Below are 25,542 nucleotides of genomic sequence, written 5' to 3' on the forward strand. Positions count from 1 at the left end.
ATGTTACTCCCAAATTCCTAACTTATCCCTCCCGGCACTTTCTTTCTTTGGCTGTGTTGGGTCTTCGTTGCTGTGCGCAGGCTTTCTCTAGATGCGGTGAGCGGGGGCTCCTCTTCATTGCAGAGCTCGGGCTTCTCATTGCAGTGGCTTCTCTTGTTGTGGAGCACGGACTCTAGGGCACATGGGCTTCAGTAGTTGGGCGTGCAGGCTTGGTAGTTGTGGCACACGGGCTCCGAGGCATGTGGGATCTTCCCGGACCAGGGATTCAACCTGTGTCCCCTGCATTGGCAGGTGGATTCTACACCACTGCACCACCAGGGAAGGCATGTCCCCCCCACCCCAAATTTTCTTTCAGTCAAGCCTCCCTGCCAGGGTGCTAGCAGTGCAGTGGGGACCAGTGTCTTAGCATCTACTGAGCTCCTTCCGGGGGCAGCCCGTATCCACTGAGGGCATCCTGAGGGCATCCTGAGGGCAGGGATTGGACTTCATTCACCTTTAACCCCAAAGGCAAACCTCAACGGATGTTCAACGCTTGTGGAAGGGGCCTCAGATGCAAAGCATTGAATTCAGATAAGGAGTGGGAGGAATTACAAAGACTTTGTCCTGGAGGTATGCTAAAGGGATAGGTAAGCCAACTGGGAAGGGCAGACCCCAAACACCTGTAAAAGGAGAACCAATTACTAACAGCTAGACCTAAAGACAAATAATTGGTTAACAATGGAGAGAAAGAGAAGGTGGTTGGGGGAGGTGCCTCGGAGAACCAGGAAAGTTTTGGGGGTCAGATAGGACTTAAACTTCGATCGATTTCAGGTGCAAAGGCCCTGGGACGCCAGCATTGGGGAAGGGTCTACTGGGAACCCTGTCAGGGAAGGTATCAGCCCAAAGGGACCCACTGAGCGGTCCCATCGGAGGTCATGTCAGCTGGAGGGAGTCTGCAGCCTCTGACACCCTGACCCCCTTCCTTTAAAATTAAAAACCCAGGCGAGGGCGTGGCTGGCAGCTAGGGAGCTTTCACTTTGAGCTGTGTCCATTCTCCTGGGGCGTTTTATTAGTAACGCTCAGTGACAAACGGAAGCTATTCCTCCAAAGAGATTCTCAGAGGATTCGGGCCGCGGGTCTCAGGAATGCATCGCCCTTGCGGTTCACTTGGAGCAGAACTGGGTCTCACGGTTCCTCAGGGGGCAAGGGACACAGACGTGGGAAGAGCAGGGCAATCAGAGACAGGTCACCCGGCCCAGACCCTTCTCACAGCCACTTCGGGCCTGGCCTCGGGGGCCGGCTCCTCCCCGCTCTCGTTTCCAGGAAGAGTCTGGGATGGAACCCATGACCCCGAGGGCGCCGGCCCTGGGGGCTTCCATCTCCCCGGACCTGGGTCGGGGAGGGAGGGAGCGGAAACGCCGCAGGGGGCGGGGGTTAGGGGTGTCCGGTCTCCGCTCGGAATGGGGAAGAGCCTCGGGAGGGCCGCGTGCCAGGCGCCCAGGGCGGGGGGGGGGTGGCGCCCCTGACGCCGTGGCCCCAGGGTTGCCGGGGGCAGGGCCGGAGCGCAGTCAGGCGGGGGCGCCCGGGGACCCCCATGGCCCCACAAGAAGCTCCCTGAATCTCGGGCTTTCGGATTTGAACCGCGGAGGCCGAGCGGCCGGGCCGAGGTTCCCGATCGCCATTGGCTGCGGCGGCGCGGTGACATCAGCGCGGAGGGCGCGGGAGGGAGGGCGCGGGCGGAGCCTGCACGGGGAGTGTCCGCGCGGCTCCCGGCCCCGAGAGCCCGAGAGCCAGAGGCAAAGCGACGCCGCGCGGACATGGGCCGCCAGCCCCGGCGCCTCGCGGAGCCCACCAAGCGGAGCGCGCAGCCGCGCCGGCCCGGCGCTCGCGTCTCTGGGGACCCAGGTAGGCGACGGGCACCCGCTTCTGGCCGCGACAGCCACCGGCGCCCTGCGGGGCCTGGGTGCGCTCGGTGTGGGGACCTCGAGCCCCCCTTGGGGGCGGAGGGGGTGGAAAAAGCCGCGATGGGGGCGGTGGGGAGGGGAGCGGGGCGGGGCAGGGCCCCCCACTCCCGCCCCCGGGTGGCAGGGCTGCGGTCCCGGCGCGTGCGGGGCGGCCCGGGGGCCCGGGGCCACGCACCCTGTGTCCGAGCAGAGCGGGGCTGGGGAGGAGGCGGTGGCCGAGAACCCGGCGAGATCCCGCTCCCAGTCCATTTCCTCTCCCCAGACCTGGCCCCGGGCGCTGCTGGGGGTGGGGACGAGGGTGGGGGGGAGATGGGGGACCCGGCTTTTAACGGCCCACCCCTTTGCCCGGGTGTGTGTGGCTGGCGGCGGGAGCACGACCCTCGGCGGCGCGCGGCCCCGGGTCTCCCCGAGGGGGGCGTGTGTGAACAGAGTACTCCATGCATAAGAAGAATCGGATTATTCGCGGGTAGTGGCAGAGGCGTGGACACTCGCTCTCGTACACGCGCCGCAGCACACGCCGCCCAATGTCACCGGGCCGGGGAGAAGAGGGCCGAAGGGGCTGCCCGGAAAGGGACCGGCCGAGGGAACAGACACTGTCCGCCCCCCCTCCCTCCCTCCCTCCCCCGCCCCGCGCGCCCGCCGCCTCGGGGGACCCGCAGGCGGAGGCTGGGAGGATGGTGGGGGGGGGGAGGCCGAGGCGCCGATCGGCGGGGTGGGGCCTCCTCCCAGCGCGGGAGGGGGCCACGCGCGGGACCCGGCGGAGCGCTGGGGGGCCTGGCCGCGGGCCGGGAGCGGTTGGTTAAGGATTTACTCGCGCGCTTGGGGCGGTGGAACTGCGCTCGGCCGTCTCTAGCCCCGCCCCCTCCCTGGAGCGCCCGCGGCCGGGGGCCCCACACTGCCCCGCCGGCCCCGGCCGCTGCCCTGCGGGCCGCTGCGCCCGCCGGTGAGTGTCCCCGCCGCCGCCGGGGGGGCTGGGCGGGAATCGGGGCGCGGGCCGGGGCGCGCTTCCTGGGGGGTGTGGGGGGACGGAGCCCGAGCCGGGGCGTGTGAGCGCGCGCGCGTGTGCGTGTGTGTGTGTCTGTGTAACTGGGGGAGGGGTGCTCTGCTAACTCAAACCAGATTCCTCGTTTCCCCACGAGACGCCGCAGCCTGCGTTTTGGAAGTTTTCGTTTTCTCCCCGGGAGAATGGAGGGGAAATACACTGCTTTTTCTTTTCTGGTCGCCGCCCCTTGCCATCTGACAGGCTCCCACGGCCCTGGGCTGCGCCCCCCGAGCCTCTTCTTTGCCCCTCTATCTGAGCAGTTGAGCGGGGCAAGGGTCCCTGCGCTGTGTGCAGCCCCCTGCTCCTCTCCAGGGGGGTTTCGGTGCTGGGGGGCGGGGGGCGTTGGGGGCATCTCCCTCATCCTTACCCCCAGCGGCCATCTGGACCAGAGCAAGCTCTCCCCGTCCAGCCCGCGTAAACAATGAGGGGCCCGGTTACAGGAGGGCCTCCAGCGATGCAACTTCTTTGCGCAGTCTGGGTTTCTAATAACTCCCCACCCACTCCGCCCCCTTTCTGAGGCCGGGGTGGAGGAGGGGACCACCGGCAGGATGGACTGAATTTGAAGAGAACAAAGAACAGGGCACAAAGGAAGGGGGAAGCCGAGCTGTGGATTTCCCCCAGAAACGGGGAGTTTGCTGGCGGGGGGGCTGGGCTCGGCCGGACCTCTAGGTGGCCTCAGGGCTCCCGAGGCAGTAAAGGGGCAGCCGCTGGTGACTTGGAAGGCTCCATCCTTGGAGGGGGGCGGGGGAGCTAGGACCCTGTGTGAGTCTGGGGGTGCCTGTGGGTTCCAGCTTTTATCAGCCGCCCTGCGTGAGCTGCCCATGTGACTGACCGATCAGTGTGGTTTATCTCCTCTGAACTTGGACTTTGCCCCCCGCTCCTTGGGGACAGCTGCTCCTTCCCACAAACGGGGGTTCAGTGAACTTTGTGAGATAGCCGAGCGAGTTCTCCTGGTCTTCCCAGGGATCCCAGTGACCCCTGCGGGGACCGGGAGGGGGTCGGGGTGACGAAATGAGTCGCTGGTTTGGGGTCTCAGCCCCTCTGCCATCTCCCCGAGTTCCGGGAGCCCCTGCTCACTGATGACCACGTGGTCCTGCGATGCTCCCTAGCTCAGGCCTTGACTTTGAGCATTCCTCCCATTTTTTTCTGGGATTTCCACCTTTCTCTTTCTTAACCTCCTCTTCCACTTCCCTCTCATTTCTCTCTTACTCCCGCCCACTCACCGGTGCTCCTTCCCATCCAACGTTCGGCCGCACCCAACCCACTTCTGTCCTGCTTTCTCGTGGAACCGGACAGTCCAGCCCTCACAGGACTGGGGAGCGGGGAGCCGGGAGCACGTGAGAGTCTAGTCTACAGAGTGGGGCCATGGGGGACGGGCAGATGTTGACCTGGGAGAGGGATCTTAGACCCTTCTGTACGCATCGGGAGCTTTCCCAGCAGGGCCTGGCGTTGGCGCTGGTTCAGGGATCCTAACCACCTCCACCTTTGGAGTGGTTGATTGATTTCTGTGGCCAGGACAGCCTGTGCCCAGGTGTGGCTGGCAAGGTGTTTGCAATTGGCTGTCCCTCTCTCGCCCCCTTCTCTGCGCCCTTCCCTGCCCCCACTCTTCTGATTTTGGAAGGTGGGAGTGGAGGGCTCAGAGGCCGGAACAGCCAGCCTCCAGCCTCCTGTGGCTGCAGCCTCCACAGGCTCAGAGGATCTTGTCCCTGTGGGGGGGAGGGACCAGTCTGTCCTTGGGAGGAACAGGATCTGGGCTGATGCCAGAGATAAGGCTTGGGGGCGGAGGGAGCGGGGTTGAGCAATGGCCGGGGCCTTGGTCTTCTGACCTATGTACTGGAGGCTTTTCCTCAACCCTGGGAAAGGGAACCAAGCGCCAGGCCCAGCTGGCAGAGTGTCCTGAAGGCCAGCACTTCGGTGCTGGGAGGCACTCGTGTACATGACTGGACGCGCCTCTTTCTTTGCGCGCAGGGTGTTGTGAAGGAAGTTGAGCCATGAGCATCCCGCATTCCCTCTCACTGTGTCCCTGAAGCTCTAGCTTAAAATACAAGGAGACTCAGGCTTCTTTCCAGTAGTACATCTGAGTCTCCTCCAGGCACTGCCAGCTTGCAGCTCAGGGCTCCAGGCCAGGGTGGCAGCACGACATCCAGAGCCCTCCTTTTCCAGGAACAGGGGCACTGGTGGTCTCCACTCGGCCTTCCGAGCTGTGAAAGGGTCTCCCTTTCGGGTCAGGTGAGCACAGTTTGGGGTTACCCAGCCCACAAGAAACGCTGGCATTTCCCCCTCATTCCTTCATCCCAGGGCCTGAGGGTATCTGAAAAGCCACAGTGCCAGGGCAAGAAAGATCCCTGGGGCTGTATTCAGAGACAGTGTCTCTTGCTCAGCCAGGGCCACTCAGACCACGGTCTTCTGCCCTGGCCATCGGAGTGGCAGATGCTGTCAGTCAGGGCAGCCTCCAGCCTCCCTGGGAGAGTCTCTGGGTTCTTAGACCTGCATGCAGGCAGTTCTCCGGGTAACTGAACTTGGTCTGCAGACCCCAGCTTCGGATCTCCCCAGTATGACCGTGAAGCCAGGCTCTGTGTTCCAGTGTCTGTTCCCTGCCCCTCCTTCCTCTCCACACTCAGGTTTCCACTCCCTGCAACCCTTCTCCATTCCTCAGAATGTTGCCCTTGGCCCTGAGGCATCAAAAGGAGCTCCCGTGTTCCCCCACCCTTGGAGTTTGTCTCAATCAAATGGTGGGAGCAGAGAGCCAGAGAGGGCACAGAAGAACCTCCTTAGGGCTGGCAGTAAATTTGTGGACACCGCTAATGAGAATCAGGTTAGGTCCGAGGACCAGGCTGTATTTTATTGGGAGTTGGTCATGTTGAGATTTTGTGCATTATTTGTTGCTAGTAGCTGGTCCCCCAAATTCCTAAGTTCACTAACCTACATCCTAGGGAGGAATGGGGGGGCTTTCTCTTTTCCCACCTCCACCTCATCCACCGTATTGAACTGAAATCGGAAAGAGCTGAAGTCCTGTCTAAGAAATTCCAGGCTCTTCCTCCTATATCCGTAAAAGGTTAAAAGGTAAAGAAGAGAGAAGGGAAGGCAGATGGGAAAAGAGACCAAGTCTCGGGGCTGCTTGATCCCACTACTGGTCTGGACCACAATCTAGCTGGGCTTTGGAAGCCCAGAGGACACCCCTCTGCCCTGCAATAGTTCATCCTGGGACCCTCAAGGACGTGGAAAGCCTGGGAGCCTTTTGGATTAGGTGTCCTCAGGTGACACGGAAGGTATGGGTCCTCTTTGAACTTGGGGAGTGACAGTGGCCAGTGTCACTGGGGATACTGGGATTCTTCTACCTTTCAAGGTGTAGACATAGGGCACCTGCTGAGAAAGAATAGTTGTGGCATCATTTTCACGGCAGACACATAAGAGTGCTCACCCCTTACGCATCCTTGTGTAAGGGCTTTACCTGTGTTGGCTTATTTAATCCTCACAGTGGTTAGTGCTAGGAAGCACGTGCTGTTATCAGTTGCTTTGAAAACTAATGAGGAAACCGAGGCACAAGTAACTTGTCCAGTGTGGCCGAGCCAGAGCATAACCAGGGGGTCTGGCTCCGGGGTCCCCCGGCTGCACGCTTCATCCAGCAGGGTCAAAGTGGAAATTCACCAGCCTGCCCCAGAGCAAGACCAGATGCACCCGGCTCCCTCTGGAGACCCAGGGGTGTCCTTTGACTCCCGACTCCTCAGCTGAGCACTCTGCTCTCGGGAGAAGAGAAGTGAAACCAAACAAGGTCAGGGCGATCTGATTTCAAACCCAGCGGTTTCCTTCTGAGGCCCCGGGCGGGAGGGAGGAGCCATGGGGCCCCCACCAGGCACCCCTTCCCCTCTCCAGCCTCTTCCCTCTGTGATGGGAGCTGGGTGGCCAGGGAAACACACACACACACACTCACTCACTCACACGTCTCCAGGAAGAGACCTGTAAACAAGCAAAGTTGCCGAATGCCCTTGAGCCGCTGGCTCCTCGCGTCTTGGCTCCAGAGCTGTCGCTTCCTGTCACTCCCAGGTCATGGCTCACTTCTTTCCCTCCCAAGCTGTTGTAACTCCTGAGTAGTGAGGGGGGCTTTCTCCCTCCCCATCCAGAGCCTTCACTGCCATCCCTCCTGCTGCTTTCCTTCCTCTGGCCCGAAGCACAGGGTTCTGGGATGAAGAGGGAGGTGGCTGCAGGGACAAAGATGGCGGAGCGGAGTGGAGAGAATGGGGAGGAGCAGGGGTTCCCAACAGGATGGACTTCCCGGGGTCAGGTCGGAGTGGCTCTGGTCTATGTTCCCCAGCTTCTATCTGTACTTCCCCCCGAGTGTGGGGGAGCCTGGACTCAGGATATTTTAACCTGAAATTCTATCCAGAAGTGTTTGTCCCGTGGGTGTTCACACATCCATAACTTTCATCGGGTCTCAGAGTCCAGCGCCCCAGCAATGCTTATAACACTCCCCTGATTCACCTTACTGTAAAGTGGGAAAAGCCCAGGGTTCAGAATCAGGCAGACTTCGACAGCTCTGTCTTTAGCAGCTGTGACTTGGGTAAAGCATTTGACTCTTAAGCCTCAGTTTTCTTATCTGCGACATGGGGATGATGATGCTATCTCCATGGGATTGTTAGGAAGAGTGCATGTGACAAGGTCTTTCACATGCCCAGCACAGAGTTATTACTTGCCCTTAAAAAGACAGTTTGATTAGAATAAAGTAGCTGGCTTAGTACAGATTAAAGGCTCAATGACGTTCACTCCTTTTGTCATACTTCCTCTGTGACCCGCGGTCTAGGGAGGGCATAACCACCTGAGGTCCATGGTAGAGTCTAAGATATCATTTCCCACTCTTTAAGCTAGACTGGACATCTTCTATAGTTTCCAGCCATCACAGGGTAAATTAATTATCCAAGCTACAGTGTGTTTTCTCACAACTCAGCCCAAGTGACTGGTATCATTTTCCTAAAACTGTGAGAACTGTAAATCTCTGAGATGGTTGAGAATATCTGTGTGAATCCTATGGTGAGTATCATGATGAACGGGAATACCCCTAGAACAGCACCATCAACAGGAATATATTGCCAGGCACATAAAGAACTTTTAAGTTTTCCAGTAACCACGTTTTAAAAACTACAGACTGGTGAAATCAGTTTTAACACGTTTAAGCCAGTGTATCCAAAATACTGTCATTTCACCATGTAATCATAAAAAATATTACTGCGCTATTTTACATTATCTTTTCATAAAAGATCTTCAAAATCCAGGGTGTATTTTACACCTATAGCACATTTCAATTTGGATGCTAAATTTCATAAATAATCAGAATTTGGATTTCCTTAAACTTACAATTGAAAAAGTAGATTCACACACTCAGGGTGTTTTAAACATACTTGTTTTCCGATAACTGAATCAAGCATCACATTTTCATATAAAATAATTAAAATGAAAGAAAATAAGAAATTCAGTTCCTTGGTATCACTAGAAACATTTCAAGCAGTCGAGCACCTGATATGATTAGTGGCTACCGTGTTAGATGGCTTAGGTTTAGAACAGCACTGTAAATGCCAGGAACAGAGCTCTCCATTCTCAGTAGTAGTGTTCAACATTATGTTGGCAATTGTAGCAGATGTAACAAGATAAGAATGAGGAACCGGAGGAGGCAGAAATATTATTAGTTGCAGATGCTGGGCTGCTCTACTTGCAAAGCCCCAAAGATTTAATCACACGGTTGATTAGGGTGTGTAAGCTTAGTAGGGTGGCCATTAAATAGATATAAATTTTGAAATTGTAGCTTTCCCATATACCAGCTACAACCAGTCAGAAGATATAGCTACATAAAAGGGACAGGGTGCAAAACCCTTTCGCCAGGAGAGACCACAAAATAACTCAGAATAAACGTGACAGGATGTGTGTAAGGCTTGTAGGAAGAAAAGCCACAAAATTTAATGGAGAATGTCTATAAGACTTGAATAAATGGATATGAAGACATGATGTTGTGATAAAGTCAATCTCCCCAAATTAATTTGTTTGCTTTCAATCCCAATGTAATTCCATCAGGATTTCTTTTGGAACTTAGTAAAATGTTTCTAAAAGTCCATCTGGAAGACTAACTGTATTAGAAAAGCCAAGACATTTTCAGAGAAAAGTTATAGTAGGGGTATTATTCTGCTAGATACTTAAAACATATTTTACAGAGTTGACAGTATAGACCTGGTCTAGGAATAAACAGAGATCATTAAGCAGAAAGGGAAGTCTGGAGAAACCGTGGGAGGTATCTATGTATATCTGACAAAGGTAGCATTTGCTTCTTCACTCATATTTTATAGCAGTTTTATACAGAATCAGTAACTAACTTTACTGTTATATTCTAATTTCTTACCTACTTTAAATGACCCATAATTTTATAAGCTACAGACATCTTTGTATTTCCTTTTAGTATTTTTCTCCATGAGTAGTTTTTCATTACTACTGTACCTAGTAGTTTCAGAAGAAGTGGATATTTTCATAAAACTTTGGAGGGGAAGGTTTTTGCTTCATGGTATTAAAGCCAGAAATTGTAAAACAGATTTGACCATGTAAAACTAATAAGCACTCTATGGAAAAATAAAACAACAAAACCACCACATTGTAAATGGGCCTATGATATATATGCAGAAATATTTGCAAAATATAGTCAACATTTTTAAGAGCCTTAATATTTAAAGTCGTACAAATCCATTGGAAAAGGTGGGGAAAAAAAACCAAAAAACCTCCCCCAAATGGGCAGGTCTTCAACAAGCAGTTCACAAGGGAAAAGATACAGGTGCCAATAACATTTTGTAAACGCTCACCCTCTTTAGTAATAGAAGAAATGCAAATTGTACGTTTGTGATGTTGGTAGTGATTGTGGTTTTGTTGTTTTCAGTACAACTAAGGACCCAATTATGCCTGATATTGGACGTTATTCTATGTTGGTGAGACTGTAACTTGGTAAGACCTGGAGAACAAGTTAAGAAGGAGAAACAAAAGTTATTTTACTTGCTTATGCGTATGTATCCTCCAGAAATAAGGACTCCAGCAGACTTAGCTGGAAGGCTATTTGTTACAGCGTTTGAACAAAACTGAAACAACTTAGCATTCATCAGTGGCCCGCTGGATGTAAAATTGAGGCTAGTAGGACAATCTAAAATAATGTAGCATTATTTATGAACATGTAACTATTTTCACTCAAACGTGAACAATGGTTGGCTGTATTCATCCCTCTGCAATGGAAAGTGCTGCTTGTGTTAAAAAAGAGGGAACATGTCTAAATCAGCACTACGCCAGAGAAGTAGCACACAAGTCCTTTATATAATTTACAGTTTGAATAGATACATTGAATAGATACATAAAAAAGACAGGTGAAATGAACATTTTCTTTAGTATGTTCCAGATATTATCATTTTAACGTGATCAGTGTTAAAAATGAACTATTTTGCATTCTCTTTAAGTCTGTCTTTGAAGTCCAGTGTATGTTTACCCTTTAGCGCATGTCAACTTAGACATTTCAAGTCCTCCTTTTTGGGTGCACATTTCAAGTGCCCCATGGTCACCTCGGGCTGGGGGCTGCCATATTGGACAGTGTAGGGCATATATTATTCGATAACCCCAGAGAGGCAACAGAGAGTGGACATCCTCAAGTTCTGTGCTTCACCCTGTGAGCCCAGCTCTGGCAGGAGCCCAGTGTCTTGATTACCTGCAGTGAGTTCATCCCCCTCCCCGGTAATACTCCTCTCCTACCCCCACCCCCAGCAGGGATGCCTGGAGAGTGGACATCAGCTCCTTGCTGCTGCGGAAAGCATGTAGTGAAACTGGGGCTTTGTTCACTTGCCCTTCCTTCCAGGAAGAAGCTACCAGGCAGAGTATGGTTATCTCCAGAAAATGGGATCTGCCCAAGTGTGGCTGGGCAGTGGCTCCCTTGGGCCAGTGAGCCCAAGGTCTAGATTGGCTGGCAGGCGGGGAGAGTGGAGCAAGCACCCAGCCTTGTCGGTTTCAGGAGCGGTGGGATCTGGTCTTCCTTCTTGGCAACTGGCACCACCAAGAAACACAAGGTGGAGATTGGAGCAGGACAGGCATGAGAAGCACTTGAAGCGGGGCTTCGTGCTGGGTCCACTCTAAACTAAGCTGGCTTCTGTTTCAGGGGGGTGCTCCCCACTCTCACCTCCCGGGGAGCCAGAACATTGGGAGGGTTCTCAGAGCGGGAAGCAGGGATGAGATCTCACAGGAGGAGGAGCCCATTTGAACCATCACTGGGAGCAGGTCTCTGATGAGGGAGTCAGTCAAGTGAGTCTTGGTCTTATCTTAGATGAACAGCCCCCCTAACCCCACCCTTCCCCCATCCCTCCCACCACGTGCCTGTTCTCAGTTGCGGACACCTGAATAAGCCAGGGGGGCATCACCTCATAGAGAAAAGCTTGTGCTCCCAGGCCTGCCGGAGACGGGATCACGCCACCATTTGGCAGCTGGGAGAGTGAACGAAGGCATTCACTCCACCGGAGCCTCAGTTTCTCTTTTCCGTACAATAGGGGCAATGGGGACACCCTCCTTGCAGGGTCGGGGGCATACATTTAACGATGTCGCCGCACAGTGCCTGGCATTCAGCAGGCGCCCAATAAGTGAGAACTGCTGACAGCACTGCTATTTCTGCAATACTGGTGGTCAGCCAGTGGTTGGAGCAGGGGGTGTCCTTGTGTGACCCCTTCCCCTCTCGTTTCCCCTGCTCTTTTGTAGCCATCCGGAGAGCTGAGCTGGGGCTGTGGAAGCAGCAGAGCCAGAACCTTCATCTGCCCTGGGTACCACTGGGGGTTGCCCGTGTGGGAGGCTGGCCTCCAGCTTAGGGCTTCAGTGTCACTGGAAATTGGCCAATCTCCGGGTTGGGGGCGGGGGAGGGGGGCGGGTAGGGATGGTGATTTCTCCTCTGCTCAGTTAAAGCTCAAGCAGCTGTTGGGCAGCTGGTTCTTTTGGGGGGTCTAAAGCTCCCTATTTCCCCTGCCACCAGGTTTTATAATAGATTGCCTACTTTCTCCTCCCAGACAACTTAAAGATAAAACAAGGATGCGATAAACTTGGCCATCTGGGGGAGATGCAGATTTAGGGGGAGTGAGAGAAAGAGAACAGACCTCAATGGGAGATTTTTTGTTATGAGGGCCTGTGCCCTGAGCCCCCCACCCCCAGCCCCCACTCAGCACCTTGTATGGGCTGCAGCTGCTGGACCCTGAGAACTTGATCATTTTAAGCTGGTTTGGAAATTAAAATTTTTCCTTAAGCCTTTGAATGCTTTGGGATTTTTACTATTATTATTATCCAAACAGCACTACCCCATTAAAGGAAACTTGAAAAAAAAGAACAGCCCGTTTTCCTCTCAAGCCTGACATCACTGCTTAATTTCTCTGTCCTGCCCTTTTGCCTTTATTCTCAAATGCGTATGTGTCTATAGGTTGTGATCACTGTGTGTAAACAAGTCTAAGTTCTGCCTTTTTCCCTTCGACTTGATGTCGTTTGATAAACAGTTTTCCATGTTGTACGTGGTCTTCATAGACCCTGCTTTTTGTGCCTGCAGGATAATCTGTTAAGTTAATGGCTCCTAGTTTTCACAACCATTTTATTGTTGGGTGTCAGGTTGTTTCCAGTCTCTTCCTATTATAAAGAAGGTTACAGTGACTACCTTTGTGAGGGACCTCTTTCTGCTTTGAAATAGTTCCATAGGGTAGATTTCCCACATGGGCACTCCCAAATCATTCTCAACTTAAAGCCATTGTTCAAAAAAGCTGCCATAATTGCCAGTCCGCAAGACCACCCTGTCCTGGGATCACTGACTGAGCAGCTCTTGGGCCCTGGTTTCATACCTCCCTCTCTGCCTGGTGGCATCTAGTACCTGCTGTTTGGTAGGAGGGAAGTCCTTCCCCTCCGCTTCCCTAGCACAATGCCTCCAAGATGGTAACAGACACAAGAAGGGCTACCCGGTGCCTGGCAGTGAGTCAACCCCTATGTTATCTGCAAAGGACCTTTAGAGATTGAGAGACAGGGGACCTGAGGGCCAGTGCTTCCTGGGCCCCTCACCAGCTCCATAGACTTTTCTCTGCCGCAATAGCCCAATCAAGGCCACTGGGTTGGATAATCTCTGGGGTGTCCTCCATCTCTGTCTTGGGAATCTTTGAAGTTGAAGGCATCGTGGATGCCTCAGTGGGGGTCACATGACATTGTGGGTGCCGTATTGTAGCACCCCTGGGGTGTGCAAAAAAATCCACTGAGATGTGGGAAAACACCAGAACTTCTATGTCATATGTTGACTTTTTTTTAAAAGAAGGAAAACGAACACATATTCACGGATGCCTAGACTGACAATAGGCATGTATATAACCTATTAAAAATATACGCGCGTGTGTGTGTAAATTACACGCTCCCTGTTTCAGTGTGTGGAGGCCCCCACACTTGGGTCCTGCGTGGCTGTTTTAGTGGCTGGAGCCCGGGTGTGGGAATAAAGCTTTGGCTTCCATCCATGACCCGGGGCGAATCTCTTACTTTAGTCTCTCCATCTCTGAGAGTGTGGTCGCTCCACACCCAGGTATTTTAAGGCGATAGTTGACCCAGATGCACACGTGGTACAGGAGTGATAAGAGTGATGTTTCATGTTTCCCTCCTGGGCCCCCCCCCCCTTTTTTTTTTTCTTAATTATGGCTCTTCAGCTATTCAGGCTCAGATTATTCTAAGACGGTTCTTCCTACCGGCCTGATGCAAACAGCACACTTTCAAATATGAGAGGGCTTGTGGCAGTACTGGTGAAGGAACGAAAAGATTCCAAATATACCAAAGTCAGCTAAAGTGACCGCACAGCCCCCACTGCAGTTCCTCCTGTTCTGAGTAACAACTCACATCAAAGCACCCACAGTTCTCCTCCGTTCCCTCCGAGGCCCATCAGCTGTTGGAATAAAACAGTCTTCCGCTTTCTCTGGAGCTCCTTATCTTCACAGGATAAGGCTGGGAGCCTTCCAGAAGGCGCTAGATCTTTCTCTGGCGCCGGCAGCCGGAGCCCCTAACCTCTCACAGGGCATCGTGGCCGCCTGGCACTGCGTTTCCTGCTCAGTCCCCTGCAGCCTGTTGTTCCAACTGCCAGAGGCTGTGTAGCAGAATGCTCCCCCCTCCCCCCGCCCCCATTTTGGCAAAGTCAGGTTCTTCCTGGTAGCAGCATGTCGGTTGCGCCCTGAGGGAAAGGTCCTGGCCTCTCAGGTGAGCCGCACGCCAGGCAGAGGGCTCCTGGGCTCAGGCTCCCCTCTGAGTCTGTCCACCCTCACCTTCCCCATCGGGGCCCTCAGCTCTGGTGTCTCCACCTCCAAAACCTGCGGCAGATGTGCCCGCCTCTGTCCATCTCCTTAACCACACCCTAGTCCTGGCCCCCATCCTCTGCCCCGAACCCTCCTCCGTGCCTCCAATCCAGCTTCCACAGGAACCTCCAAACACAGCTTGGATGGCTTCCTGCTTAGGGAGGTTTCCTTCGGCACCTCCATCCAGACTCCGACCTGCGCTCCCTGGGAGCGCCCTGTGTGACCTGGCCCCCGGCCCCTGCGTTTTCATTCCGTTCCTCAAATGCAAGCCTGTTCCCACCTCAGGGCCTTTGCACGTGCTGTCCCCTCTGCCGGGACGTTCTGGGCCTGCCTGATTCCTTCTCACCACTCAGGTCTCAGAGGGGCCTCCCCCAGCCCATAGCACCTATGCTCGCTCACACCCCCTTGTTTCCCCCTCGACCCTGAGGGCTACAAGATACTGTTTCCGTTGTGTGTTTGCAGCCCCGTTCCACACCCGGCCACACACGCACTACGAGTGTGCCAGGGAAGGCTGGGCTTATCCACCTTGTTAACGTCACTGCTCTGTCTCCAGGACCCAGAAGAGTTATGGGAAAATTGGTGGGTGTGCAGTAAGTCAGCGAATGAGTGAATGAACGCAAGAAGGAAAGAATAAGTGAACAAAGCCTCTTATATCAAGTCCAGGCCACGACTGAGGGCATCCTGTGTGAAATACCACGTTGCTTGGGGCTGGAATCGGACGAGCTGGGTGCTTAGGAGGGGAGATGCTGGAGGGGGGTGGGGAGGGCAGCTGCCCAGGGGCCGTGGCGGTGGGCGTCCAAGCACGCGCACTCCGCGTATGGGGCTGGGCTCCGGTCAGCTGCACAGGGGGAGGAGCTCCGGTCAGCTGCACAGGGGGAGGAGCTCCGGTCAGCTGCACAGGGGGAGGAGCTCCGGTCAGCTGCACAGGGGGAGGCCTGCCTGGGAGCCACTGGGCTGGCTGAGGTGGGAGGGCCCTGCTCTCTGGACGGCACGCCAGGGAGGGGCGCGTGAGGGTCCAGGCCAGGGCGGTCCTCTCCCTCCCGGGAGCAGAGCTGAGCGGAGGGTGTGGTTAGTGTCAGTCCAACCAGGGACCTGGCCTTGCAGGGAGGGCTCGTCCCCCCTGCCTTAGAGGAAGGTTCTGTGGTCAGTGGGCCAAGGGAGGAGGCATCTGATTCCAGCAGAGGCCGGGGGGGTCAGGGAGAGATGCGAGTTGCTACTCTGTTTTCCTTTGCTCTACCAGGAAAGTGGGATGTGGCTTCCGGCGTGGGGGGGTGGGGTGTCCCGCCCAGGGCGGACTGTGGGGAGCGGTTGCCCTGCCCTGTGTCCGGCAGCCTATTTTAGCCACTTCCTCGGAGCTGAGTCACAGGGCTTAGCAACGCCCCCTCCTGAAGCCACGGCTCCCTTTGGAACAGTCCTCTTCCTGGTGGGCGCCCAGGCCACCCCCCACCCCGAACTGCCCGCAGGGCTGGCCCAGACCACCTGCTTGTACTTACTCTGACATCCACCTCCTCCCCCCAAACTGCCCGGTGTTCAAAGCTCAGGGTGACAGTGTCATGACGATGCCGTGAAACCAAGGATTTAAAAAACCCAGTGGGTGAGCTCTTGCCAGCCCTGGAGCCTGGCCTGTCCAGCCTGAGCTCCAGCTGTAGGGCCCCAGGGCTGCTGAGGCCTGCAGCCCCTCCTTGCTGGGCAGGGGGACCCATGGGTGACTCCATCTGGGCCCCAACTCTCAGGACTCGGGACCTTTTCATGCTGGGTATCGAAGATGGTTTGGTTTTTCACAAGCTACAAAGCCTCATTCCCACCCCGAGAGGGCGAGATCACAGATGCCAGATAAGCACTGGCCAGACCTGCTGACCTTCCTGGGGTGTGAGGCTGTGTGCGGTCCTGGTGGTCTGTGCAGGCGCCTAGGGATTTCCCCGCCGGCCCCTCTTACCCGGATCTCTGGCTCTAGCCTCGGAGATGTGGGGGGAGGAGATTAATGGGATGGTGGGGACCCTCCTGTCCTGTCGCCACCATGGCCATGGTACCTGGTCCCTGCAGGTGGCCACAGGGGTCTGCACCATCTCTGCTGAGCCCTGGGCAGCTGGGCCTGCGGTTTTCCTTTCTGTTCTTTCTAACAAGCACTTAAGACCAGGGAAACCACAGCGCCTGACGTTGCTTACTGGGTCTGGGGATTCCTGCCGTTATTTTGAAACCCTTATGCAACTCGGGAGGCTCCTGTCCCTGATCCCACAACTCTGATCCTTGATCCTTCGCGTTCCCTCCCTTTCCTCCCTCCTTCTCTTTTTTTTTTGTCTTGTCTTGGGTTTTTTGGTTTGTTTTTTTGTTTAATTTGTTTTTCTCTTTACCTGGTGAATAATACGTGTCTTATTTTCACACATGGGCTCTCACTCCAGGGCAGGGGGTTCTCAACCCAGGGCCGTTTTGCCCCCCAGGGGACACCTGGTGTGTCTGGAGACACGTTGGTTGTCGCAGCTTGGGGAGGGATGCTGCTGGCACTTGGTCGGTAGAGGCCGGGGATGCAGCAGCACCTCTTGCAGTGCGCGGGACGGCCCCCGCAGCAGAGGGTTCTCTGGCTCCAGGTGTCAGCAGTGACAGAATCTGCTCCAGGGTAACACAGGGACCTTCTTGAGGCAGCGGCCAGGCTCCTTTCTCTGGACCCTCCCAGCCAGAAGTGGGGAGGGAGCTGGTGATGGTCACTGAGCAGAGATGCTACCCACCAAAGGCCAGCGAGAGACCTGGCGTGGAGCAGAAAGAGCACGGAACCGGGAGACCAGCTCCTAGCCCAGCTCTGCCCTTCGGCCCATAAACCTGGATAAGTCACTTTGCGTCCGTGAACCTGTGTCCTCATCCAGAAAATGAAAGGGCTGCATTGAAAACGCAGGATTCTGTGACCAGAGCCAGGAGTGGCATCGCAGGCAGGTTGAGGACGTGGACCCTTTCTGTTCTTGCCTCACTGCCCTGGTGGCAGCAGAAACCCGAGGGATTCTCCAGTACCAAGAGTACTTGGAAACCTGGTTTGATTTCCTTCCACGCTGAGCACGTCTGAGGCTGGCTCACTCCATCCTCCTTTTCTCTTGTTTAGCCAAAGAGAGTTTTCCCCAACGTTGGCCTGAGAGTCCACGGCTGGCCCGTAGGGTGACTCTGTCCTGGAGCAGTGTGGAGGGGATGACCCTGAGGCCAGTACTTTTCGTGTGTCTAGTATCGGGGTCCGCAAACTGTGGCCCAAATCCGGCCCATCACGTGCTTTTATAAATAAAGTTTTATTGGGACACAGCCACGCCCATTCGTTTCCATGTGGTCCACTGCTGCTTTCCTACCCCTGCAAAGATGGAGTCGGGCAGCTGGAACCAAGACCATGTCAGTCATGAAGCTGAGAATCTTTGCTGGCTGGACCTTTATGGAAAACGCTTGCCAAAACCTGGTCTAGCTGCCCCATGTCTGATTATTTAGAGGTTAGACCTCAGGCGCGAGGGGCCAGGTCAGGGGTAGGGGGAGCAAACTTTCCTGAGGGTTTGATGGGGAGGAGGAGAGTGAGGAGGGGGCGCTGACCGACTGAAGTGGGTCCTCTCAAGGCCTTTCAGAGGAGTCCTCACCTGACTGCGCGCAGCCCAGGTCACCTGTGTGGCAGGGGAGCCCTGGTGCCTGGCGCCTGCCCTGGAGAACTTTGTTTGCTGGAGTGAGCAGCGCTGTGACTGCCCGGGGGTGGGGGGAGCACACGCTGGAGGGGAACCATCGGGCTGGGGATGAGCGTGGGGAGGGGGGTGAGAGGGCACAGAGAGGTCAGGCTGGAGCCCTGGAGCCGGGCTGTAGGCTGAAGTCCTTGGACTCGGGAAGGCAGAAAGGGAGCGACCCAGGGGCTGGGGGGTGGGGGTGGGAGGTAGGGACCTGCTGGCCTTTCAACAGGTGTTTGCAGACAACTGCCATGCGCTACTGGATGGGATTCAGTGGTGACAGGCCTCTTGGAACCCTCCGGAAGCTCACAGTCCAGTGGGCAGATGACAGCCCAGCCGGCAGTGGTGGAATGATGTAGCTAGCGCCTGTTGGGAGCAGGGACGTCCACAGGGATGCGGGTTGGGGAGGAGGTGGCCAGGATGTCTCACCGGGCTAAAGCAGGTTTCCCAGAAAAAGTGACAGCTCCGCTGAGCCCTGGAGGATGTTGAGTGAGCCAGGAGGCAGGTATTCCAGTAGGGAGGGAGCTGCGCGTGTCTAGGGCTAGAGCTCAGGGCCGGAGTAGACCGCAGGGGTGGGGAGCGGCAAGGAGGGAGGCGGGGACTGGGTGCCGGATCGGGGGTCTGCACTGGGGAGTCCTGGGCAGGTTTTGTTTTAGCCAAAAGGTGAAGGATGGGGGAAGGGGAAGCAGGGCCAGGTGGGAGGCGGTGGCCTAGCTGAGGGCATTGTCAGGGGTGAGGAAGAAACCCGGTGGGGCCTCCTGGGTTGCCCTTGGCAATGGGAAGGATGGGCCTGGAATGAGGGGACCGTTGAGAGCTGTGCTGTTAGCAGGACTGGTGGCCACCCCTCACCCACCTCTCCCTGCTCTGCCCAGCCCTGCGCTGCTGGGTTTAGCATTTGGGGCTGGTTTGGCTTCAGCTTCAACTTGACCCTTGCCAGGAGCTGTGCGGGTGGTAGCTGCCAGGAGCTTTCAGAGGCTCTCCTGGCTCTGCTGATGTTCTTTGGTTCACGTGAATCACCTGGGAGTCTGTGGTCCCAGGGGGCCTCGGCCCTCTAGGGTCTAGTCTCCACCTCCCTGTGCACCCCTAATAATCAAAGAACCTGGGAGCTTCCCAGTCTTGGTGTCTGAGAGGCGGAGGGTGGATCCTGGGCAAAGAGCTCGGGGCCCCATGGTAGAGATGTCACAGGCAGGGTCCTCACTTCGGGACACCCAGCAAGGGCTGGAGGGTTGGGGAGCTGGTTCTGTGGGTGCCGGTGGCTCCACCCTAATTCTGATTCAGAGAGGGAGGCGGGCCTCCCACGCCTGGAGGTGCCGGGCAGCGTCTCCCTGGGGCCTGGCCCTTCCTCTCCCTCCTCTGAGGACTGTGACTCAGGTTGAGGTGTCCACTGACTTCGTAGGGATTGAGGTCAGACAGCAGGAAGAACTTACAAGCGCGTCTGCAGACGGGTTGTTCACCGAAGCCATGTCTCTAGTCTGCTTCCCGGAGTTGCCTGTGCACCTCCCGCTCTAGCAGCATCCTGGTTGGGGGAGTGGGGGCAAGGTCGAGTGCAGGGTGGGGGAGACACTGTTCTTTGGGATAAAGAGCAGCTCTCCCCCTCACGTCTCAGGGAGAGCATGTCTGCGGCTACTTGAACTCCAAAGAGTGCTCGCCTAACCCGGGAGCCTGTGCGTGAGGAAATGGGCAGGGTTATGAAACTGCTCGCCAGCTTATTTCACACCATTTCATGTTGGTAGGGGAGGGAGGTTTAAATAAGGAGCCCTGGGCAGGTGGGCTTTTGTGCTGTGCGGACTGCCGGGTTAACCCTTTCCCTGCTGTTCTCTTCTTGCAGCCCTATGAGCTCCTCCTCATCACCCCCTCCACCCGCTGGCCTCCAGACCTGACCCCAGGTCCGCCTGCCGTCTCGGGAGGCCCCCCCCCGCCCCCGGCAAGATGCCCATCCTCAAGCAGCTGGTGTCCAGCTCCGTGCACTCCAAGCGCCGCTCCCGGGTGGACCTCACGGCCGAGATGATCAGCGCCCCGCTGGGCGACTTCCGCCACACCATGCACGTGGGCCGGGCTGGGGACGCCTTTGGGGACACCTCCTTCCTCAACAGCAAGGCTGGGGAGCTGGACGGCGAGTCCGTGGACGAGCGGGCCTCCTCCTCCTCCTCCTCCAAACGCAGCCTCCTGTCCCGGAAGTTCCGGGGCAGCAAGCGGTCGCAGTCGGTGACCCGGGGGGACCGGGAGCAGAGGGACACGCTGGGCTCCCTGCGGGACTCGGCCCTCTTCGTCAAGAACGCCATGTCCCTGCCCCAGCTGAACGAGAAGGAGGCCGCGGAGAAGGGCCCAAGCAAGCTGCCCAAGAGCCTGTCGTCCAGCCCTGTGAAGAAGGCCACCGGGGAGGGCGGCCCGGAGGATGCGGTGCCTCGGAGGAACGGGGCCACTGCCCCCCTCTCCCCAGACCCCCTCCTCGATGAGCAGGCCTTCGGGGACCTGACGGATCTGCCCGCGGTGCCCAAGGCCAGCTTCGGGCTGAAGCACGCCGAGTCCATCATGTCCTTCCACATCGACCTGGGGCCCTCCATGCTGGGCGACGTCCTGAGCATCATGGACAAGGAGGAGTGGGCACCAGAGGAGGAGGATGGCGGTTACCATGGTGATGAGGACCGAGCAGGCAGCCCCACCCAGGCTCCCCTGATGGTGGCGGCGGCCCCTCCCCTGGCGAGGCAGGAAGGTGAGGGGGGCCCGGACCTGCCCCCGCTGCCCTCCCGCGCCCTGCAGGATGAGGGGTGGGCGGCGGCAGCCCCCAGCCCCGGCTCGGCCCGCAGTGTGGGCAGCCACACCACGCGGGACAGCAGCTCCCTGTCCAGCTGCACCTCGGGGGTCCTGGAGGAGCGCAGTCCCGCCTTCCGGGGGCCAGACCGGGCCCGGGCCACTCTGCCGAGGCAGCCGGACCCCGAGTTCTCCTTCATGGACGAGGAGGAGGAGGACGAGATCCGAGTGTGAGGCGGGCTGGAGGTGGGGGCTCTTGGCTTCGTCTCCTCCCTGCCCCCAGCTGCACGAGGTCAGCCAAGAGCCTGGCGGCAGGCCACAGACAGACCCTGGACCTCATGTATGAAGGCGTTGGCCGAGCCTGGGGGCCCACGGAGGACTTGGGGCTGACTCGGGTGCCTGACTTTTTTTGCACACCCTGCCCTGCTCGAGCTCGTAGGACGGGGCTGGGTTCTCGCAGCAGGAATCCGCGTTCCTCTCCTGGCCTCCAGAGGATGCCCGCCGTCAACCCGAGTCCCTGCCACGTGCAGCAGTAGCAGGGCAGCCAGGGGTGGCCCAGGGGCGCCAGAGCTAAGGACACTTGACCTGCCTCTTTTCTCCTGGCGTCCCTGTTGTGAATAAATGCGTGTGACAGGTCACACGTCCCGGCCGCTCGATTCCTCCGTTCCTGGCTCCTGCACCGGGAGCCCCTCGGAGGAAAGGCGGACCGAGTGTGTACACTAAACGCGACCCCTTCCGGGGACGAGAACAGGATGCAGAACGGAAGGAAGGCCCCGGGGCATCTTGAATTTTCAAGAGGGGGCCCTTCCAGGATGACACTAGGACAGGCTGCAGCCCTCGCCCAGTCCCTCTGGGTTGGTTGTTCTTGTTGTGTTTAAATCTTTCTAGAGCAATACCAGGAATGGTGTTTGTAGACCCACTACCAGAAGGAAAACAAATCTTTTTAGAAAACCTTTATACTAAGTGCTTCCGAGCTTTATTTAGAACTCTAAGGGGTGGGGGGTCTGTGCGTGTCTGTCCTCCGCCCTCTCTCCCCCTTAGCTGTTAACAACCGCAGGCAGCCAGTGTAGAACATTTCTGGAAAATGCTTATTTTTTAAAAAATGTCATTCCTATGGGGGATAAAAGCGCTCTTTTGACGGGTTCCCTCCCCCTCCCCCACCCCCACCTCTGGACTGACTACGTCCCCTCCCTTTCTCAGGCCTCTGCCAGCAGAACCCCCTTCCCCACTTCTGAGTCAACGGTCCTGAGGGTAGAGCTGCCAGATGTAGCAACAAAACAAAACAAAGACCAGAATGCCGAGCGAAATTAGAATTTCAGGCATACAAAGGATGAGTTTCCAGTGTAAGTGTGCCCTGTGCCATACTTGGAACACACTCCTGCTAAAGAATTTGTCGTCCTTCTGAAATTCAGATTCCTTAGAGCCCCGCCCAAGGGGGCTGAGTGGAGTTTGGGTGTGAGCCCCCAGGGTTTGGGGATGCTGATTTTCTGTCTGGGCAGCAGGCTGACTCGCCTCCCCCCTGCCCTTGTAGCCAATGGAAGGAGGGGACGGACAGTACCTCCCTGGGCTCCAGCCGGCGGCGGGGGCGGGGCGGGGGCGGGGCCGCCCTAGACTCCCAGGTCGGATTCAGACACTAGCTTCACTCTTGAATCAGGTGCCCGTCGTGCAGCCCCGCCAGCTGCCCTTGGAACCCATCTAGACAGTAGTCAGTCCCAGGTTCTAAACTGTATATTTTTTTTCCGTTAAAATGTTAAAAGAACAAGGAAACATTCAAATAAAAAGCCCTACAGCATGCCTGGTATGTGTCTCTGCTTTTGGGAAGAGGGGTTATTTCAGGATGTGGCGTGCCGGGGGGAGGGGAGGGGGGAGGGTGCAGATTGGAGGTCCTGAGGCTGCCCGAGCGCCCACGGCACTCCGGGGCCTGAGGTGGCTTCTGTCTCTGTGTCTTTGGCGCCTGCACCTCCTGCACTGCTCTCCAGCTTCTGGAAGGACACGGCCTCCTGTGCCCATCTGCCTGGGCAGGCCCTTGGCTCTGGGGTTTGGTGTCCCAATTGCCACTTAGCACTGGGGCCCTCGGGCACTTGGTCACTGAGCTGCTCTGTGCCGCGTTCTCATCTGTTCACTGGGAACCGTGCTGGGCTGACAGGGCTGGGCTGCAGACACAGTCACCGCCGTGCTGTTGGCCAAGCTGTTACCGAACCGAGGGAGGAGCCCGACCTGTGTGGGGCTGCAGCCGCGAAAGGGGCCGCCCTTCCTCCTCTCCCGCCCGTTAGCCTCTGACCGGGAGAATCAGCTTATGGGGGGAGTGGTCTCCGTTCAGCCGCGTGGCCCCCTGTTATAGAAGAGACATTCTCCAGAGGCCACATGGCCACCTCTCAAAGTCACTAAGTGTCAGAGTCAGAACGTCACTGATTCGAAACCCTCTCCACACTCACAGGCACCTCGAAGCTTCGCTAGTTGTGGAAGTGAGGCTGGGGGTGGGACACTGTGAGCCCTCCACCCTCTGGTCCAGCTCCTCCCTCACCGTCCCCTCTGCCTGGACACGTCTCTAAGGAGAGAACGTCAGCTTGGGTGGGTCTGTCTCTGCCCCTGAAGCCCCTTGCGTGCCCTCCTTTTCACCTGGGGGCCCCCGCGTGGCTGAGCTCCGGGAAACCCTGCCCGTCTCCCGGGAGAAATTTGGGCAAGTACTCATCCTCCCCCTGGGAAGCAGTTAGAAGCATAATGAAATGTCGCCCAGGTCCCTCTGTCCCTAGACTGGCTCATTAGCGGTAATGAGGGATGTGGCTAAGATAGAGTCATGAGTAGGAGGGGTGGTGGCCCCCGGTGGGGGGAGCGAGGGGGATGGGCACACATCCAGGCCCAGGGGCATCGATGGGGTCCCCAGCCCCCAGGGGGATTGGAGCGAGGAATGCCCTGTTCAGCAAGGCTCAGGCAGGTGTGGGGACAGTACCTGAGTGGCGGCTGTGCCTCCCAGACCGAGTGTATCCCCCCACTCCCCCCACATCCACTCACCCAGATTCTCGAGGGTCTGGGAGCAGCCAAGCTACCCTGAGGCTGCAGACCTGCTTTTTGACTTGATGGGATTTTGACTTGATGGGAAAGCGCCAGCTGTTTAGGAAGACCCAGGGGCCTGCAGAGAGGCCTGGCTGGACCCACACTTTGGGAGCATGCTTTCTGATTGGGGGCTCAGTGGGCCCACCAGACTAGTATGGGATAACAAGGCAGCATGAACTTGGCCGTCAGCTCTGACCTTGGTTTGCTGTGTGGCCTTGGGCCAGTTATTTCCCCTCTCTGGGCGGCTTTAGTTTCTCCATCTTTAAAATTAGGCACTAGCTCAGTTGTTTTCAACTTTTTACCGGAAATTCTGTTTGTCATGAGATATACAAACAGACTGAACCAGAGCTTCCCTGGGCAGGGGAGATTGGGGGTGGGGGGTCCTGTCTCTCTCCCCTTTGGTCTCTGAGGTTTACCTGAGAAGCCTAGGGCCCCTTCTACCTCTGACAACTCAAAGCAAGAGCCTGGAACCCTTTCTGGGTAATCATTTAGTAATTTTTTTTTTTTCACTGAAAAATTGTTTATTAAGGTGTTACTGTTTTATATAATTGGTTCAATATTTGTATGATTTAAAATTCTGAGTTGCCCTTGAATAATCCAGGTATCTACAATACTCGCATGTATATAAACCACATATTTCCTGATATTTACACAGACTCCTTTAACTTCCATTTATCAGACAAATAAAACATTAATCTTTCAAAGCTACACCTTTAGGAGTTCACAAATTCCTATTTCTCTGAATTTTTTTAAATTATATTTCAACCTTCTTAAAAGAGGAAGCTGAAAGCCCCAAACCAAAAGCCTTAATCTGCCTTTCTAAGTATAGCTTATCAAATCATCATGATAGACACTTTAAATATCTTACAATTTTGTGAATTACACCTCAATAAAGCTGGAAAAAAACCCAAAATCACACACAAAGAGGTCTTGACCTGAACTAATGTTTAGAAATAGCGCAATGAATAGGATCTTTTATTCATCACACAGAAAAAATACAGCAGATATTTAGTAATTTATTTTTGCCTAAAGAGAATATACTTTGTATTTCGGGAAGCAAAAATTAGTTGTCAGGAGCTGCTTTCGGAGAATGATCAATAAGTGCCTTATCAATGGTCGGATAATGATACCAGGAACCATCGCCTCTTGCACGCATTAAACCTCGTACTTCCAACTCCTTTAGCCGTAATTCAGCTTTCTCAGCTTCAACTTGAAGGACAGCCATTGTTCTTTCATAATTCTTTTCAGGACTATCAAACAAAGTTCGGGCAATCCATCTTGATATAGGATGCTTGAAATATTCCCAGTGTTCTGGAATATAGCCTTCTGGAATTTCTGCTAACTCAGCTTCACCAATGAATACATTCACCAGAGTTATGCCAATTGCTACTGGAATTCCAGTCAACAAAATGTAGAATCTCATTAATTTCAAAAAACGTCTGTCATAGAACCCAGAAGGCTTGATGATAAATAGCCTTTTCCCATGGTCTCCACTGTGTCACACAGGAGCGACAGTTTTCGGAAAGTAACGGGTGCGGAAGACCCCGAATCCAAGTCGAGCGCCAAGGCGGCGCCCGGACAGAGCAGCTACTGCAGAGACCGAAGCCCGCTGCACTAAGCTCATGGCCTCCATGGCTACTACGGGCAAGAGCTCATTTAGTCATTTAATTCAGATTGCAGCTGACATTTTCCAAAAATGTGATGGGACCCCAAAACCTTCTGCCCCAGGCAGG

General features: G+C 55.7%; 1 protein-coding gene and 1 pseudogene across 3 annotated transcripts; one reads left to right on the plus strand and one right to left on the minus strand.

Annotated features, from left to right (window-relative positions):
* Positions 1 to 1,735: 1,735 nt before the first annotated feature.
* CDC42EP4 (CDC42 effector protein 4) lies at positions 1,736 to 22,549 on the plus strand. Of its 3 annotated transcripts, none has more exons than XM_057716387.1 (2): positions 1,736 to 1,884; positions 19,833 to 22,549. In XM_057716387.1, the coding sequence occupies exon 2, from the start codon at positions 19,934 to 19,936 to the stop codon at positions 20,987 to 20,989; it is 1,056 nt and encodes a 351-aa protein (XP_057572370.1). In that variant the 5' UTR covers positions 1,736 to 1,884; positions 19,833 to 19,933; the 3' UTR covers positions 20,990 to 22,549. The 3 variants fall into 3 exon arrangements, with proteins under 3 accessions (XP_057572370.1, XP_057572372.1, XP_057572371.1); XM_057716389.1 differs by lacking the exon at positions 1,736 to 1,884 and adding an exon at positions 4,200 to 4,322; XM_057716388.1 differs by lacking the exon at positions 1,736 to 1,884 and adding an exon at positions 5,856 to 6,254.
* A 2,280-nt stretch (positions 22,550 to 24,829) lies between these two features.
* LOC130840684 (NADH dehydrogenase [ubiquinone] 1 beta subcomplex subunit 5, mitochondrial-like) lies at positions 24,830 to 25,442 on the minus strand (annotated as a pseudogene).
* Between the last annotated feature and the right edge of the window lie 100 nt (positions 25,443 to 25,542).

Source organism: Hippopotamus amphibius, chromosome 17, assembly GCF_030028045.1.
Source record: "Hippopotamus amphibius kiboko isolate mHipAmp2 chromosome 17, mHipAmp2.hap2, whole genome shotgun sequence".
NCBI lineage: Eukaryota > Metazoa > Chordata > Mammalia > Artiodactyla > Hippopotamidae > Hippopotamus > Hippopotamus amphibius.

What these genes read in the sequence shown, in the direction of transcription:
- CDC42EP4 (XM_057716387.1), top strand. Translation starts at nt 19,934, where the DNA reads ATGCCCATCCTCAAGCAGCTGGTGTCCAGCTCCGTGCACTCCAAGCGC.